This window comes from Thermobia domestica, chromosome 2 (assembly GCF_964235325.1).
Source record: "Thermobia domestica chromosome 2, izTheDome1.hap1.1, whole genome shotgun sequence".
Lineage (NCBI taxonomy): Eukaryota > Metazoa > Arthropoda > Insecta > Zygentoma > Lepismatidae > Thermobia > Thermobia domestica.
The window spans coordinates 142,226,773-142,246,842 of NC_137455.1; the positions used below are offsets into that span (position 1 = coordinate 142,226,773).

The window sequence follows — 20,070 nt, forward strand, 5'->3', positions numbered from 1 at the left end:
AGAACTTTGTCCAATGGAGTGGATTAGATTTGAGTATAGCGTTTCTTTCAGCAACGAGAACTGGATGTAGCTTAACGTGGGATCCAAACCACATGAGCTCACGCTAGGAATTGAACACGGGTCTTCCGTGCCAAAGACGCATTCGCTAATCACATAGCCACTTAGTTCCACAAAACATATATTTATTTGACAATGAAAGGAAAAAACAAACAATAGAAACTTGACAAAGAAAGAGACTACTTTTAATTCAGAATGCCTAAAAAGCAACAAAAACGTACAAATCTTGCACAATACCCAAGAAGAATTATAAGAGAGGAAAACACATTTAATGGATACAGTTGTCAGATTACTAACCTTTCATACTCAATTTATGAGTAACATCTAACACCGTCTTGGGGCTAAGAGTCATCTTGTGTTTCGTGGTTTATGGCAAATAAAAATGCACAAATACAAACACAAATTGTCACTCAACTGATGAGAAAAATTGATCTCACTTTCGCATTTTCCGGGCAGAAACTCTACAACTGAGTTTTCAGTGTCACGAATAGTTTGCTAGTAACGCATTTGCTCCACCAACCTCAACCAAGATAACGAAGCATCAGTAGTTATTGTGAAGAGGCCATTCACTTATTTGTGGATATATCTACTGAATGAGGAAGTTTGTTTGTATGGTAGCAGTAAGATCTACGTAAGTTTAACTAAATAAGTTGTTATTTATTGTTTATGCGTCAAAATTGTATAAAATGAAATGAAGTTTCTAGTTTTACGTCTCAGTTATCTCTTTAGGCTAAAGGAGACGGACAGTTAATGAAAGTGAATTACTGTGAAATAATTGGTGGAATGAGAATGTGGAAGTAAATGAGATAATCCCGAGAAAACCTACGGACACAATACAGACTTATATAGCTGGTGATCGAACTAGGGATCTCTCACACAGAGGTGAGCGCTCTATCACTGGACCACTGGTATCAATTTTGAATGAATAACTGGGAGATTGTTGCCGTAGAAGATTTAATTTAATAGTAGATTGAGCTCTAATAACGTTTCTCTTTTCTCTTTTACCGAAATGTAGCTTAAGAAAAATAAGTATTATATTCACATAGGAACCAATGCTTTTCTATTTTCGAGATTGTATTTTCCTATTTTGAAAGTGTACAAGATAACAGTAGCGTATCTACAAGGTAAAAACTAGACGGGTGAGGCAGAATCCAGACTATGATAGCATATTATGAGTTTACAATTTTTTATGGATCCTGCAGAAATTTTCAACTTAACTCTCTCCGGAAGGATATTATGGCTAGATTGGATGTTGACACTTTGGATCTAAAGTGTTGTTCTACACATTGCATAACAGAAAAACTATAACTGAAACTATATCTAATGTTTCAAAAATTTTCCAGTAAAAAATAAAAGACAAGCGCTATAAACTTTCAAAAATATATAAATATTAGATTCAATTATTTTTGTCCCTCAAAGAACTGGAGGGCCTAGATGCCCAGGCAACTTGTTAGATCCGCCACTGCAAATTAATCTGTACGTCGACTTTCATTAGAAATATTCAACGTGGCAGGGAAACTCAACATATTGTGTCAAGTCATAACATTTTACACTGAAAAATTTTGGGGTTTTTTCTTACTTTATTCAAAATTATGATTTTTGAAAAAGTTTTTTAAAAATGTATATAGAATTTATCAGTTTTCTCTTTCCTTAAAAAAGAAAAAAAAGGAAGGAAAGAAAGTTCATATAACACAATTATGAAAGAGCGAAACCTCATTTAGAGAAATTTTTAACATATTACATTTTGGTCATGACAAGGGTACGCGTATACGATTCAGAAGTTTGCCCAAGGGGCTCAAATTAATAGAATGTTATTCTGTGAAGATAACATCATTATTACATAGCGAATGAGTATACATAGTTGTTTACAAAGATGTTTAATGAAATACAGTAGGAAGTCGAAAATCCGAACTAATTGGGACCACAAGTAGTTCGGATTTTCAAATTGTTAGGATTTTCGAAAATGACCAAGAAAATGTCATTTAGGCTTAAATATACTGTACGGTATGTTCTTTTATCGATACAGTGGTTATACAGTACATACAGTAATTACACTACCGTACGTAAGGCTACTTTCATTTAATGTTTCTGAAAAACCTGCTCGTACACTAAATTACACTGTTCTTGTAACTCACACTTAAAACTTAACTTGTATAGGCCTAAGGGAAAATAAAAATACGTATGACAAACAAATACACATGAATGAGCTTTTGGAAAAACACTTTCACACAACACCGACGAACAACTCTATTATTTGCTTATACCGCTAGCGCCAAGATAAAATGTAAAAAGCTTCTAGGGACCGCGTTCGGATGTTTTGATTTCGGATTATCGACGCCCTACTGTATATATTTTTCAGGTTTCAACAAGTAATAATAATAATAATAATAATAATAATAATAATAATAATAATAATAATAACTGTGCTCTGACATTACAAGCTATTAAGAATTATGCCAGGCCAGATGTTAAACTGGAAGATGTGTTGTTCAAATCTATTATTTTTGACTTTCTTGATTAGAGTTCGCGAAAATTAGCGGCACGTCAATTGTCTCACGATGCTACGTAAACGCTGATAAGTTTCGAACTCTAAAACAACACGCACAAAATTCAGAAGCGCTAATCATTTGACGACATAAGCAGTTATCAACCTTTGTTTCACAAGAATATGACAGTGTTAGAAAATAATATTATAAGTTCAAGTAGAAAACAGTTTTAGATGTTCAAATTCAATAATACGTTTCTGTGGCTTTTATATGAGAGACTTATAAAAAATTGATAAAATAGAATAAATTAATTCATGAGCAATTCTTACTTTTGGAGTACACGAATGCGCTCGATCATTTAGAATCAGACTTTTAATCCGTCATGTGCTACAAAAAAATTGAAAAGCGCCATTTTATATTAACACACTTTCCTAGTTACTAGGAATGGACAAAAAAGGAATAGCACTAGTCGACTAACTGCTGGAAGCTTTTTTTAAAAGTTTAGCTATGTGAAGAAAGTAAAAATAACAACTTTATAAAATATCTTAAACTTTTAATCTAGTAATACCTAACAGGCCAATGATTCAGGAAAGAACTTGTTCCTTTCCGCGTCCCCCATACTGAATTCACTCAATTACATAGTAGTGTAATATAATAATACTTAGGTGTATAAAATTGTTATAAAATTATGATATTTGTAGAAAAGGAAATTAATTGATTTCAACAAATGAACATAAGCAGTTCCACTTTCTGAAAGTCAAACTCAACAAGTGAGAGTTAAAAAAAAATCTCAAAATAAAAAAAAATCGAAAGCAGGAAGAAGTACAGCTGGAAAATAAGTTGTAAACTATACAAACGTCCTAGAAAATAAACAACGGAGATAGTAAACGCGAGAAACTAAAGACTACGCTCATTAGAGTGGTCAAAGACGTCATTAGAATGGATTAAAAATATTCTGCAACTCTCCTATTGTAAGTTTTACCTTTTAATTTATTATGTAAAGTATTGAAATGAGAAGTTCGTGACAATGAGGAGGTAGGTCTTCCATGAGATAGGCTACCATTAGAAATTCGTTTAGAGCCTTCATGCTTTATGCTGAACTTTTATAATTATTAATGTAGATTCTATTATGTAACAATAAATATACTTCGTACTATCTTAATCTTAACTATATATAAAACTACATAAACTGACATAAATTAAAGGGGTACTTCCGGTTGACGTGGGAAGTTGAAATTTGGCATAATTGTAGCTTTCCGGAACTAACCGACAGGAAAATTGCCAAAAATGAATATTTTTAATTTTCAGGGGATCGAAATAGAAGATAAAGAAATTCCCCATGTTATTCCAATTTTTTGGGAACTATAATCTCATTTTTTGGGTACTTAGAATTGGAATACAAACGTGAAATTCGGTATGCTTGTACGTTTTCGTTATCGTTACCTAAGTAAATCAGTAAAAATAAAAATTTCCAACTTTAGAGTGGTGTTATGGGGAATTGAAAAATCTTTCCGATGTTAATTATATGGGACGTCCTCTACACCCCAAAATGTTTAGGCACTTCCGAAAGGATCAGAATGATGAAATTTGGTATGATGGTAGCCTTCCAGGACTAACCTACAGGAAAATTGCCAAAAGCGAATATTTTTAATTTTTAAGGAGTCTACAGGGGGATGAAGAAATAACCATATTATTTAAATAGGCGTTTTCTTGGGATACAAAATCTTTTCTTTTAGATAGTTGAAATACGAAAAGGAACTTGAAATTCGGTAGAGTTGTGGGTTTAAGAAGTGCGAGGCTGAGCAAAGGCGGGGGTATGGGGGGCAAAGCTCCTACCTGGGTAAATTCAAAAAATATGAAGAGCAAAAGCACGAAATACACTGTTGATGCAAAGGCTGATGCATAAGAGATGCGAGGCCGTAGGTCGAGCAAACGCGGGGGTCTGGGAGTGGAGCCCCAGCTGCCCAAATGCTAGTCTAGGATAAAATTGTAAACTCTCCTTACTACCGAGAATGATTTATACAAAAGGATAGTTTTAATTTAGCGCTTGTTCTTGCATTTATAACCTAATTAATAGCAATTAACTACCAACAAATTATCCAGCTCTTCTTTAAGTAACGAAACAGTAGATTCGTGTTGCCGTGGATATTTATGATCCTAAAACAAAATTTATAACCGCTCTCTAGATAACCCATATTAAATTAAGAACGATGATTTTGATGAATCTCAAGAGATTGCAAACTTCGTGTTTTTGTGACAGGAGATTGAGACGATGATATAATAAAAAATATGCACCTCTTGGATCTCTCTAAATCTCTCATCGAGTAAAATTAAAAAAAAATCGTTATCATAAAAAAAAAGAGACCGAGACCTATCTAAACGAAAAATAAAATAAAGTCGTTTTTGTGCGTCTCATTCTTAAACGTGTCAAAACTAGAAAAGAACCGTTTGATTTTATGGTTTGCAAACGAATTTACCGCTATATACTGTTCTTTCTCATCTCAATGCTCGATATGCACATAAAACCCTCAGGATTAATAATAATAATAATAATAATAATAATAATAATAATAATAATAATAATAATAATAATAATAATAATAAAGAGTGGGTCCTTCTCTTTTCTGCCTCAATTCACAGTAGAAAGAGCTTATAATCTGTCCTTGCTTCTCTGTCAAAATACATTCGTAGCAAAGTAAAGTAGAACATTTGCGGTATAATATAAGATTCAATCTCATCCTGGAAATTAATTTCATATTAAACTGTTTCAAAGAAATAATGAGAGAAATTAGCTACTAAAATATTTTGTTAACAATGAACATTCAAAATAATATTAAAATATTTTAAAAATTCAGCAAAGTGGTTCTAGAAACGCTGTAAACTATCAGTGACAGAATTAAAACAAATCAACAGGAGAAAAAAGTAAAGGGAACATTTTTAGGACGTTCCTTACCGTCACTCGCGCTGTGCCGCATTCCAATGCTCTTCCAATAGTCAATAATAAGCCGTGTTTTAAGATGTCCCGCCATAACGATGAAAACGACATGAAAAATTCAGCTAATTTCACAGCTTTTTCAACACCACGAAAAGAAAAACCACCTGCGCCACAGCACCACCGAACTATGCAGATGCACATTTAGCCGACCGTCCCCGTAACTTCATGTTGTTCGCGCTCGGAATGAGATCGCACGTAACCTTGGCACTGGTGCTACGGAGAGTGTACAAGCTAAAACCAGCCCTGGGGAGCCCGTACAAATAAACACTGTGTTTATATGCTTTCTGTAGGTTTCCCTGCTTTTCGCCATTACGTAATCCTGTAATCGTCATCATAGTTTGAGACGACGTCGCCTTGTCTGCTCATCGAATTCTACTGTCTTCGAAAAGCGGAACTCAAACGGCTTTTCAATTCATCACTCCTCAGCGAGTGGTGCATACTCTCTATATTTACAACCAGCAGTAGCAGCGTTATTAATACAACACTTGTTGTTTAGCTTAACGAGTCAAGAGCAGGGTTTCCATATGAGAGCCACGAAAATATATCTAAATACATGTGATTTTTCACCAATTACAACAAGGATAATTGTCAAACTTTTGCTAAATATTGGTTGATTGAATTGTAATGGAATGAAACTTTTTAGTTTAACATCCCAGGATTATGACCAATAGGTTTAAGAATACGGATGATTAGTGAAAGTGAATGTTTTTGAAATTAAATTTTTGTCCTCTCTCAGTGGGAATCTAATCCGGGCCAACATGAACCAAAGACACACATGCTAGTCACTAAACCAGCTGACAGGCCATTTCAATTCAAGTTTAACGTCCTTTTCAATACCGAGGCTGTATAAAACGTAAACTCCCACCGGGAATCGAATTCGGAATTGCATATGCTAACCATATAAGCCACGAAAAAATTCTTTTCTAAATACTCATTCTAACATTTATATAAAGCGGAATAGAATGTGTACACCAAATAAGGAAAAATGTTCACGTGAAAATCTTCCCCGCGTCACACCACGTTTTTCGTAATGTTTCTCTAAATTTATTTTATTAATATAAATGACAAATTTGGTTTAACTTAGGTCAACCATTTCCCAACTGTGGAAGGAAAGAGCCTGAAAGACCAACAACAGAGGCATAAGTAAATGAAAGATTTTTACCCATAAGATAAAGAAAATTATGAAAAATAATTATTTTGAACATAATCTGAAATCGAATCTGTGACAACAAATACCTACAAAAGAGTTATTTGCTGAATATTTATTCATTACAAGGTTTATATGAAGTATAATGGAATATATAGGCCTACCATAAAAAGACATGTTTACGCAAAGATCTCTCTCTATTCAATGTAAAATTTCCGAAAATTTTGAGAAACGGAAAAAAGTGTTTTCATATTTTTCCCGGAAAGATCGAAAAATTCGAAAAAATATTTATATATCGTTTCGCCCAATGTACCTAAGTACATTACCTTAATGAACTTTGAAATCTTTTATTTCCTTCAAATACGAAAAATATGATGGATGCAATGCTTCTTGCTAATAATAATAAAATTGAATGATGACAGAAAGATCTTGATTCAATTTTTTTTTTAGATCTATAAGAGAAAATTTACTAACTCATTAGCTGATTCAGTCAATACTAGACATCTGAACCTATTAGGAGTACAACCTTGAAATTTTAGAGAAACAATATCCTTGTAGCCCTGTTTGCAGACAAAACGGGAGTGTCGATATTTGTATCCAAAAGAGGAGAAAGAGGGCTTGACACTTTTTCTAGCGTTCTCCAGATCTCCGAAACTACTAGTACTACGAGTTGAGTTCTGAAAGTTTTTTTTTTTTTTTTTTTTTTTAAGAAATAATAGTCTTATACCCTAGGCTGCAGGTAAGTTGGAATTTTGCGAAACAACTTTTAAAGAAGGAAAGAGTGACCATAAAAGATTTGTTGCTGTGCTTCAGATCTTCAAGACTATTACGCGTAGAACTTTGAAATTTTGTACAAATATTCTCCATGTTATCTAGGCTGAGGATAAGATGGAGTTCTGCGAGAATTGATCCATAAGGGAGGAAATGAAGTTGAGTTGATTTTGAGTTTAACGTCCCTTTCAGCAACGAGGCTATATGAGACGGGACCTACTGATTAACGTGGAATCCGAACTACATGAGCTCCTGTTAGGAATCGAACAAGGAAGGAAATGAAGGGTGAGAATTTACGTAACTCCAGTAAAATCGAACTTATAACATTTTTTTAAAAATAAAAAAATGAATTTCCATGCAGAAAATGGACACTCTTCTACCGTAGTTTTATAATTTGGATTAAATGTGATCCTTACGTAAGTACAGAACGCTGACTCTAAATTGAAGTATTTTAATAATTTTTCATATTCTATGTGGCGAATGTTCTGAACATTCTGAACTATAATTGCAACTCTTCTAGTCCTACATGGTAATTTTCCATTAAAAATTTATCTCAGGGATAGTAGACAATTATACGCCATCTACGGATCTTAAACTTAGTCCAAACTTTACATGGAGGTAAACCCTGACTTACTTAGTAGTTACTGCAAAATACCCATCTGCTAATTGTCACGACGGCCAATTTTAGAAAAAAAAATATACAATTCCTGTAGTGATTATACATATACGGATCGTTCAGAGCACAAAGTATTAAATTCATCTAACAAAGTTGTAAGGAAGAGAGAGATGAAGTTTGTATTTTACGCTAAAGTGTATGGAAAAGTGTATTATTTACATCTGGACATGGATGCTTTTAAGTCTGGAAGGAATCTCAGGTAGATATATTAAAAAATAAATAGTACAAAATAACCAAAAGTGATATATTAAAAAATAAATAGTACAAAATAACCAAAAGTGATATATTAAAAAATAAATAGTATAAAATAACCAAAAGTGTATTTGATATTCGTGTCCATCAAACATGCCATATAATCTCATTTTTCTGATTTAATATCTCATTTTTATATTTTCCCATTCTCTCTTAATTGAGTATCCACTATTTGGAACTTTTTTAAACTAAAAAGGAAAAAAGTGTTTACAAACAAATAGTTTAATTTAATTGAAAGCATCCTTGAGAATTAAAAGCAATGTGCAAAAATGAAATTAAAACTTGGGACGGTGAAGACTAAAATTTATTCTCTGCAAGGACAGAGAAGACAAAAAACAGTGAAACCAAGTTCTTATTAGGAAATCCATTTCGGGTGTAGTGAATGAGGAGGTACTCTTGGAAGACAAAGAGAAAACTGCTCGTCTAGCTTTAATGAGAAAAGCTGAAGTAATATATATGCGGCCACCGTTTCAATGTCACCTGAAAGTGATCCATAAGAAAGTTCGAACTAGCCACCTTCAGCAAAGCTTTTTTTTTTTTTTAGTTTAGTAGTGTATTACATCTTTTTTCCTCGTATAAATCTATTTATTTTTCTTCCTATTAATTAATTTTTATGTCATTTCAATTATGTTACCATTACTTACAGTATTTTAATTATGAGTGGAATGTAAATTTTATTTGGATAATTATATTGGCGGAATCCGGCAGAGCCGCATGATCCATTTCATGCTGCATGAGTTTTGTAGAGAGCATGTGTTATGAATATAGCCGCGGAATTCCTGTTTTTCTCTTCTTTTGTGCTGTAATTATTCGATCAAATAGTCCAATGTTTTCCAATCAGCTTTAATTTTTATTATGAGACCACGCTGATATTGTGGAAATTTACCATTAAAAATGCTTGTGGACAGATGATGGTGAAAGGTCACCTAAGTAAAAGCATATCCACTTCAGCCTTCTAGATTGCCTTTAATTTTACCTGCTTATATCTTGCAAAAACATTAATTCCAAACGCACGAAGTGAATATACATATGAGAGCACCAAGCACCATTAAGGGTGAAACTGAGTTATTAGGTGGAGTGGATTGTGATCGAATCATAGAAGCGTATGTAGGTAGCTGTATTTCAGAAATGAATGTGCAGAAGGAAGGGAAAGCTTGTTTGGTATGCCACTGTATTGAATTACATGGGTGGTCGATTTTCTTTTGGAGTACAATCGAAAGTTAGAAAATGTGACATACCATTATATTCGCCCAAGCCACTCATATGTCCTATCCAGCGACAAGGTAATCTGCTTGAAAATAATTAACAAAAGGGCCACAAATCACAGGATATACAATAATTTGATTTTCTTTTAACTTCTGTTACAGTTAGGCGCTGAGGAAATACTAGACTATATAATACAAAGTACTAGAAATATACAAAGCTACTACAAAAGGGACATGCATTCTGAACCTGGTAAGAGAAGAACACTACAGAATACTGCAAAAATGTTACGCAGGTTTCCATATTTTGATTTTTTTTATTTGTTTGTTGAAATTTAGCGCTCATTTTCAGCACCAATTCTATAGACATGCACCTACAGTTTAAGATAGAATCCGAATCACCGTAACTCATTCAATGTTTCCCCATTGGGAATCAAACCCAGTACAGAAAGCGCGTGCTACCCACTAACCCAGTAGGAGAGCTTTTAATATCTTGAATTTTATAGAAAATATTGACTCAGTGAAATTCAATTCATACTAAAAAAGTAAACTATGATTATGAATAACGTGAAAAAATAACTTTTCATCTGCAGTATTTTCTTATTTATAGTACTACTTTTTGCAATAAAATCTTTCAGGTGATTCATACATATATTTACATCTTTTATATACACGCCCGTGTATAGTTTCTTCGTATTACCATGTCAGTGAGGTTCAATTTAATAAAATAAATTTTACACTGCGAAAGCAGCGAGGCTATATGAGACGTGGACCTAGAGCTTAGTTTGGGATCCGAACCACATGAGTTCTCAGTAGGAATCGAAACCGAGTCTCCTACAATTTTGCTTTTGCAAATACAAAACAACATAATGTGGAAGAAGAATGAATGTTGGTAGGTCGTTGACTTGCTAAGAAGTCAGGTTGAAAGCACTTATTTTCCAGTCTTGTAATGTGAAAATATAAATTGTCAGTATTTTATCGAAATTATTTGAAAGTTATATCAAGTGCTCTATTAATCAATATCTTTAATTAATCTATACACGCACTTATCTTTTTGTTTTGTATTTTGATTTATTTTGGAAAACAAATAGTTTTTGTCCTATTCTTGGTGAATTTAGTGTCATTTCTTTTTACAGATATTCCATTGGCTAATTACGATACTGGATCGAAAACGACCCGGGGAGGATATATAAGCTTTAGCAATAACAAAATACGTAAGTGGGTTGTTTTCGACCCGGGGGGACTTATATGGGTTAAAAACACAAAGTACTATTAATTAAAGATATTTATTCTTCGTATTCTGTATTACTACAGATTTATCTTACAACAAATTTTGGTATTGCAGACTGAAGATGCAAATTCTCAAATGCATCAGAAACACTTGACTGAAGCTTAATGACTTTTTTCAGCATAGAAACTATAAGAAATTGGCCTAAAATGTTTGAAGAGGGACCAGAAATACATATATGGAAGCTTACTATTGTGCTCAAAAGAAATCTATTAATTTCTAGATTGTGGTAAGTCTACATTAACTCACTCTATAACTTAACGAAACTGGAATGTTCAATGTGATTGTAATAAAATCTCGTCAGTAAATCCTGTTTTTTTTTTTTTTTTTGGTCGATTCAAATTCAATCTTACTATGATTATTACTAGTTTCAAGTACCGATATATGAGCACAATTTTCGAAAACTTTTAATTTGAATTGTTTCGTAAAGTACTAAGTGTTTTACTGATATTTATAACACATTAATGGGTGTCTCGTGATTCAAATGATGTTTACGTACAGGGTATGTATCGCATCAGTGGTTTTTAACACGTATTTCTTAACACTGTGGTACGTCGCGCAATCTCATTGGGTGACTCGCCAAGTTTTAAAATTTAAAAATGAAGAAGTATTTAATAATAATTGGTTAAAATTAAATTAAATTAATGTATCAATCAACACTTCTAGCGGCAGAAAAATCCTCAGTACTACATATAATTACTGTTTTATAGAAACTTATAGGCTTACACAACCGTAAGCTGCATAATTATTAATGTAAAAATGAGCCAAGCCGGTAGGCATTGACAGGCCGGTAGCCAGCCCAAAAATGTAGGGGGGGGGGCGGCTGAAGTTACGGAGGGCGATCCAACCAATTATAGTATATCACCATATTATAGTTCATTTGGAAGCCTACCGTGAAAATTTTAGGGAGGCAGTAAAAATTTAGGGGGGCCGGACCCCCTGGATACGGGCCTGGGCGTTCAGTAAAGTGTACCGTCAGTTGAAAAGGTTGGGAACCACTGCATTACATAATTAGGAAAAATTAAAATTTAAATGTTAGATAAAAGTTTATATCTCACTTATGATAATATGTACTGTTGTCTTACAAGTGTCTTGTAAGTGTCTTGCAAATAGCTTGTAATGAAAGACTTGATGAGAATGTTTTATTGATAGTTTCGTTTTAATCTACGCGGCACTTACATTGCATCAATTTTCATGTTATGAAAGAAAAATAGTATTTTTTATCGTTTTTCTCGAAAATTACCTTCAAGCAGGGTAGAAGTGGATCTGAAAAGGTAGGGGGGACGGTAGGTAGCGGCATGACGTCACACCATTCCCCTCCCTATCTTTGCCCATTGTAATCTTTTAGTAACTGGGGAATGCTGTACATATTTTGTCGAGGTCGGGGTATAGCGTCCTCCCGCGTTCCCCCTCACTTTTACCTCTGCCTTCAAGCGTGTAATTTTGTTCACCTTGATTAGATCTATTACTTGGTAGGCACATGCCAAGATGATATATTAGACATTTTTTTTCGTGTACACATATACATATATTTAGTATGTATATACGAATACTGGAAAAATACTGTAGAATCTCGTAGTATATAATATTGTAGAATCTACACATCTGGTTAAGCTTTTCTAAATGTGTGTGTGTGGAGAAGAATCAAGAGAATTAACTGGGTCGAGCAGAAAACGAATAAGAGGATGTTAGAAATGCTTGAGGACAAAATAATAATGTTAGATGTAATTGAAAAGAGAAGGAGAAACTGGTTGGGACATTGGATGAGAAGGAACTATAATGAGGAACGTGCTACAGGATATAGTAGTAGGAAAGCAGAGAGAGGGTGAAGGAGCTACAGTTGATGAAAGGTATCAAAACAGAAAAAAATATACGTGATGACGAGGAGGTTAGCTAGAGACCGCGGAGCGCGGAAACTTCTCAGCTGTTACAAGTGGTTTACCACTGATAGCAGAAAATTTTGATGATGATGATATTCTATATTGATTATTCAATGATATTTGTATTGACCAACAAATTCCAACTACAATTCAATAACGCATAGAATGTTTTTCATGAAACATATATACCCAATAATTTTAGACGATTTATGATTTCAATTTACATTATTTCAGTTAAAAAAAAAAAAAAAACATGAAGGAACGTGATGGTTATAACTACACCATTTGGAATAGGGAAGACTAGGTTTCTAGGTAGAAAGTGAAATATCTTTTCCATCACACTTCTTGTCTCATATTTAACGTTCAAATGTTGTTACACTATCTTAATTTGATCATTTTAACTTTATTTTCTCTGAAACTTCAACACCTAATTTCCCTTGTGTATTGTAAGAAAACATTGTTGATAACGTGTTCTGATGTTTCTATACATGCCTACTACTCTCATTTTAATAAATGACATTATCGCTGCGTAAATATGGTCAAGTAAGATAAACATCATTGCATCAAAGTCACGCAAATACAATATTACTAAACTAATGTAACGTATATGTTAAATATTCTATTTATTTCACAACTTAGGTTTGTTTTATATAATGTACCCTGAACATTAAAACATTTTTTAATGCAAATATTGATTTAAAATGTAGATAGGAACGAACACTTTGTATTGGAAAATGGAAAATACCTTGTTTATCTTTACTACACGTATACCAACACGTATACTAATTAAATTTTTGTTTGTTTAAAGAAATTTTTGTTTCATTCTCTTCGGTTCACATTTTACATTATCTTCTTTTACGCTATCTTTCATCAGCATATGTTCTTGTGGTTGACGTGGACATTTCTGAGCAATATTATTTCTACCTACTGAATTATCATATATATATATAGAATATAAAATAAGTTACACAATTGATAAAACAGATTTAAAGATGAGAAATATTATTCATTACTTGACTTTATTATGCTTACTGTTTTTTTTCTTGGTTATTAATCAAGCGCGGTTGCTGTCATAGGTTGCAAGGTTGCATCCCCCCATCCTTTAGCTTAAAAATATTTTTGGAGTGCTAATGTTTTGTAAAAATAAAAGTTTGGTCTTCAGTACAAGACTATATTGATGCATTTCTCAAGAATTGATACAGAAATAAGTAGCAGTGTCATGTGAACATGACGTGAAAAAATTTGATTCATATGGTGTGATATATATATAAACTGGGTGTGGTCGTACACTTCTATCACTTCTGGTTTAGTAGAGAGATTAAAATGGAGATGGAATATTAAGTTTCTTAATTGATTGCAGAAAACAGTTTGATTTCTGGCTCGTGTGGTCTGAAAGAATGTTAAATGGGAGGATAATATCTATTCTTTAGACGTTAAATCGATTACAGAAAGCAGCTTCTTGCTATCTCTGATCGATTTTGCTCTATGAAGATCAACATTGAAGATGGAGTAGATTCATTTCTGGTTCTGGGACTCTTAATCGATTTCAGAAAACCACTTCTCAATACCTATTACAATTTGTATTGTGTTGTAGTGATCAATGTAAAAGTGAACATGGTTGATTTCTACCACTTTTCGTTTGAACAACCATCAATCAACTCGATTCCTAACTTTGATTGTGTATGTCCTGCAAAAATATGTGGTGAAGCATCTACTAGTTATGGATATTTTTGTCTCCCGGACGAACACATGGGCACAATAAATATATAAAAGAGTTTTGGTAAACAAATCTCATTAAAAATTTAAAAGATGTGCATTTGTAGATGCATGAACGCTTCAATTGCATCCAGTAATATTAGACTTATGGCCGGGAGCTTCTATTTCTGAAAATGAAAAAGAAAATGAAGTGAAATCTTTAGTTTAATCCCACAGTTATGTTACTTATGCAAAAGGAAACTAATAATTATAGTAAGTGAATGATGATGGAATAATTAATGGAATGAAAATGTTGTAGGAAACGGGAATACCACGAGAAAACACACGGCTCAGAATATGTGTTGTACAACATAAACTTACTTGGCCGGAGATCGAAGCAATAACCTAACGCACCAGAGGTAAGCGCTTTACCACTGAGCCAAAGTAAAATGGAAAAGAGCATGAATACATATGCCGTTGTAAAATTATACATATAAAACTCAAGCTCTTGCATCCGTTCCCTTAAAATCCGATTGTAGCTTCGGTCTCACTCAATATCAAGGTTCTAGTGTATTACAAATCTGGAGTAGTAATTGAATTATAGCATGAAAGATCATTATTGTTCCATTCCTTTTCTGGCGTATTTACACCCTCGGTCACTTGAACCTGCATTTTATTGGACATATAAAGTCGACGGTAACTTCAGAATGCAACATAATAGATGTAATACTACATATTACACTCTCATATAGAGTCGAATAGAGTGAATCTGTCGGTGTTTAAACTTAACCTTTCTTGTGAATATAGGAAACGGATTTTGTAACAGACAAGCAATCAAAATGGCACGACATGAAAAAGGATTCAGTGAGAGAAATTACATTAAAAAAGAGCTACATACACACATAGGTGTCGTGCATTTTCACACGGTTAACCTGTCAATCACGTGATTCATCATCAGTAAGCTTTCACTATAAAGGGAGAGAGAACACAGAACAAATATATACTAAGTAAGAACAGAAAAGAGCAAACACAAGTAAACATAAATAGGAACAATTGCAATTCATACTAAGAAAGAAGAGCTTAGAGAATGTTTCACTTTCACGAGAAGAATAATAAAGAAAATAATCGGAAATTAAAATAAGCAAGAACAAGATACAGAACAAAAAATGTGCAAACAGAAGTTATAGTAAAGAAGGAGAGTGAAACAGTAACATAAACAATGGGACATTGAAATAAATAAGAGAAAAATAATAACAACGAAAACTATCTAAATTGAAATAGATGAAAACAAACAGAATGGCAAATAAAAATAAACAAGAACAGAAATGGAATAATCAAAAATAAAATAATTGGGAACAGAAGATAGTATAATCCTAAATTAAAATAAATTAAGAATAAAGAATAAAAATATAGGGGGGTAGATTGCACACATTTTCTTTAAATATTACGAATTTCAGTGTGAGAAGGCAAACGCATTGAGTGATATACGACAGTTTTTCTCAACTAGTGGTCCATGGAATGAATTTAAAGTGTCCGTGGTATTATTCACATTTCATGATTTATAAAAGACACAGCTAATGCCATGGATCACTGTATGTAGGCCTATGTACTGTATGTTTTATGCTTATAACATAAATAAAGGTTTGTAATTCAATTTTTATTCATATTGCACGTACTTTTGAACTACTGTTATTATCCAGGTACCAAACTTTAGAGGTATTGGGTCAGTACTTTGCTTTAAAAATAATAATAAAAAAAAATGATCCGCAACTCTGAAGTAATTGAAAACAAGTGATATAGGGAAACGTTAAAAAATATATCTTCCCCTAAGACAACATCATGCACAGAATTACTTAAATCAATTACGCTGATCTTTCTATACTGTAATCCTTAATATTGTTCCATGTAATATTAGAGAACAACAAATCATGCTTTAAAAGGAAACAATTTTTTCTGCTGATATTACAAGATATCTAGAGGATTATCGTAACAAGATTTTGTGTGAACATTCAGTCTTCTTTTATATTATATGCCAATGCTTCTCTACTGATTGAAATCCGATAAAAAAAAGGCTAAGTGGATTCAGCCAAAACACATTTTGTGGATTCAACCAAAGTAACAACATAAAATCGAATCTGTATTAGAACTGCCTGTGGATCATAATAAGATTTTTCAGTTTTAAATATCTCAGAGTGACAACTTAATCAATACACTACAAGTTTTATAAATAGGGCAGCACAAGGAATAGTTTCTGAGTTCGGTTCACATCGATTCGTAGGTTACATAGTTCTTTTTCAGGCTGAATAAAAATACACTGCTCCACAGAAGAAAAAAAATACTAACCTGGACCTACGCGATCTTGAAATTTTCTACAGAATATTTTTCTCAGAGGATTACTGTTGTTTTGCTTAATTAAAGTGAGCGTAGCGAAGTTTCTACCATTTGATACGATCGGAATTTGTGTGCTTGTGCGTTAGTCTATTTCACGATAACTCTTGTAAAACTTTCTGATTGTAATGAAATTTGTATCTGCTTTCGTTCAACTTGCGGCAATAACCCCCATTGTTTGAGGTTGCAGTTATCAAAAATAAGGGAGCAAAATAGAATAAGATCAATCTCCATGTAATAACTTTGAACATACAGCATTGTTGCCAAAGGAAAATATCAGAATAATACTTAAACACAGCACATAACCACTTGATCATCCAAAGGCATGGATCATTTCAGATTATGTGCTGTGATTAGGTATTATTCTGACATTTTCCTTTGGCAACAATGCTCCAACACTGTGCTTCGTCCGTTATTTTTGTATTTCAGTGATTACGTTTTTGTTTGTGGTCTCATATTTTGGTTTCAATCGGTTCGAATCGTGTACTGTATGTACTCTTCTACATCCAAAATTCATATAGTCATTCATGTAGGCCTATCCTCAAATGTTGGCAACTCTGTACATCAAGACTTCACAGGTATGGTTCTACTTCTAATTAGATTTTCTAGATGCTATAATTTTAGTTCCGTGCCATTCAACAAAACTTCATTTTGTGCTCAGTTGGTAACACTGCATTACGTATGATGTTATTGAGCATGTCTGTGGGTACAATGTTTGCTTACTATACTGTTGTGTATATGCCATTTTGATTACTTTAATCATTTTGAAGTTCTTTCTGTGTCAGTGTATCTCTTGCATTGCTATCTTCACATGATTCTAGATACTTCTTTTTTCTGTATCTCCTGTGTTTCTGGGTGTCGGCCCGTAAAACTTTGGATTTCTCACTTTTCTTCACTCCTCTATCGAGTGCACATTGTTTGATTGGGCAATGCTACTATCAATATAAGATGTTCCCTTGCCAGAAACATTCGGACTTCCCCTCACGGGTAGGCAACCAACACCACATCATTATGATGCAGTGTTACATAACTTCAGTTGACTTACAAGAGTTAGTAAGGGGAATACTGAAAAAGATCTTGAAATGAAATCTTTTAAGTTTTACGTCCCACGATATGCCGGCAAGGCTAAAGGAGACTGTGATAATGAAAATGAATGAAATGGTGGAATGAAAAAAGTGGGACGAAACGGGAGAATCCGGAGAAAACCCCACGCACACGGTCTTTGTCCACCACAAAGCTAACTTGACGCGACTGGGATCAAACCAAGGACCTCATGCTCCAGAGGTAAACTCTTTGCCACTGAGCCACCGAGGCTTCAGGAGGAATACTGAATAGTGTAGCAATGTTACAACTAACATTAACGAATAATCCTACTCTGTGTTAAATCATCCATTCTCAATTGCTATTATCTGCGATCCAGCTTTATATTATCCTGGTCTGTTCAAAGGTTTCTCAATCAGAACTCTGTTTACACCATGTGAGCATGTCCTACTCGTCTCAGATGTCTACTCTGTAATATCTGTATCTACTGTGTAACGTTCTAAATTCATCTGTTTGTTACACACTTTTGGAATCAAGTATTTTTTTTCATTAGTTAAATATATTTAAAATTACTACTTTTTAAGTTTCTAAAAGTTTTGTAGGAAGACTCAAAAATCTTTTTCTTTATTCATTGTTATAAGTATAATACTGAAACCAATACTTTTTTTTTAAAAAAAAAATATATATATATATAATTATCAATTTTGCAATTATCAAATGTAAAGTTAACAACTTTCTTTTAATATATCCACACAACTCATTTACCTAATTAGAATCACTTAACAAAATGTGTACAGATCAAGAACATGCCATAAATGTTTAATAAGTGAAACACTATGGTTGTAAGAATATTCTTCGTTTAATTATTCCAAGACTGTTCAAGACTGTCTTTTAACTCCTATTTAAACGACTTTTTATTATAATATTATTATACAATGAATGTATTGAAAAACCTTGATTGTCCATAACCTCGAAAGCGAAACCCTGCACAACAAAATATTTTACACACTCTAAAAGTTTAACCATGATAAGCATAATCCCGAATGCATGTGTTTCTGTTTTGGAAATTATGAAGCAAAAATTTGACCACCCAACACCCAGGAACGGAAAACCTGCATAATATAACATTTCCCATACTGATATAATAGGTCAGGTCTATCACCATGTTAAATTTGATCACGATCGGATGAAAAAATGAAATTAAATCTCTGAGTTTAATGTTTCACTATTTTGTCTCTTAGGCTAAAGGAGACGATGATTAAAGTAAGTGAATGATGATGGAAGAATTAGTGGAATGGGAAAGTGGGAGGAAATAGGAGTACCCAAGGAAACCCATGATTACGATATTGTCCACTACAAGCTTACTTGGCCGGAGATCGAATCAGGGACCACATGCACCAGAAGCAAGCGCTCTAGCACTGAACCACCAACCCCCCTCCCGACCAGATGAGTTGGGTTCATATAGGATCATTGGTTTTTCAGGGAAAATGAAGTGAAGAACGTGAATCTTAAACAAAAATATAATGTGACAAACCAAAGTTTAAAAGACCAATAATTTAAATATAAGAACTGAGAGTTTCTGCAGTAAATATAAATTTACGATTTATTTGTACTAGTTTTCTAGTTGAACTCCATTTTTTTTTACCTTTCTTCATTAATGAATTGGTCTCTGTGAATTTTTTCTTCAGAAAAATGAATGATATGTATGTATACAAACGATCTCTACCTCGAATACAACCTATATCAAGGCAAAAAAGTTGGCTTCCAAGCAAGACAATAAACCACTATTTCTGCAATAAAGAACGATGTGTTTACTTTCTTAATTCTTCATTTTAAGTATCACGCATCAACACTGGTCATTGACAAGAAAAACAGTTGTTAATATTATTATCTCATTTGCTAGCTGGGATGTTTCTAACGACACATTGTCTTAAATATTGAAAGATTATCGTGGAGTTATTCCTACTTCTGTGTTCCTTCGTTCATTTCACGTACTTCTGTAATACCGTCGCAATCTTACTTTCCCACTGCTCAATACTGATGCTGTAAAATGCGTAACATAGCAACATATCTGCGTTACCCTCGACACTAGACTCTTGGTGTTGAAATATTACACTAAAATGATAGTCATGCTGACCTATGTTAAAATTGAGTGAGTTTTTTAACACCATATTTTTTTTGCTGTGTAAGTA

The 20,070-nt window shown here is 33.3% G+C and overlaps 1 protein-coding gene across 3 annotated transcripts in view; it reads right to left on the reverse strand.

Annotated features, from left to right (window-relative positions):
* Positions 1–20,070, reverse strand: part of Mctp (multiple C2 domain and transmembrane region protein) — a 955,910-nt gene that overhangs the window by 566,491 nt on the left and 369,349 nt on the right. Inside the window, exon 1 of one of the 3 annotated variants that reach the window (XR_014129216.1) lies at positions 5,497–5,836. The exons of 1 other annotated variant lie outside the window; for it this stretch is intronic. Coding sequence is in view for 1 of the 2 variants with exons in the window: in XM_081746491.1 (XP_081602617.1) it covers positions 5,497–5,572 (76 nt within the window). In the remaining variant the exon portion in view is untranslated. Of the gene's footprint in view, positions 1–5,496; positions 5,840–20,070 lie in introns of those variants that run through there. One more of the 3 variants, XM_081746491.1, reaches the window with a different exon arrangement.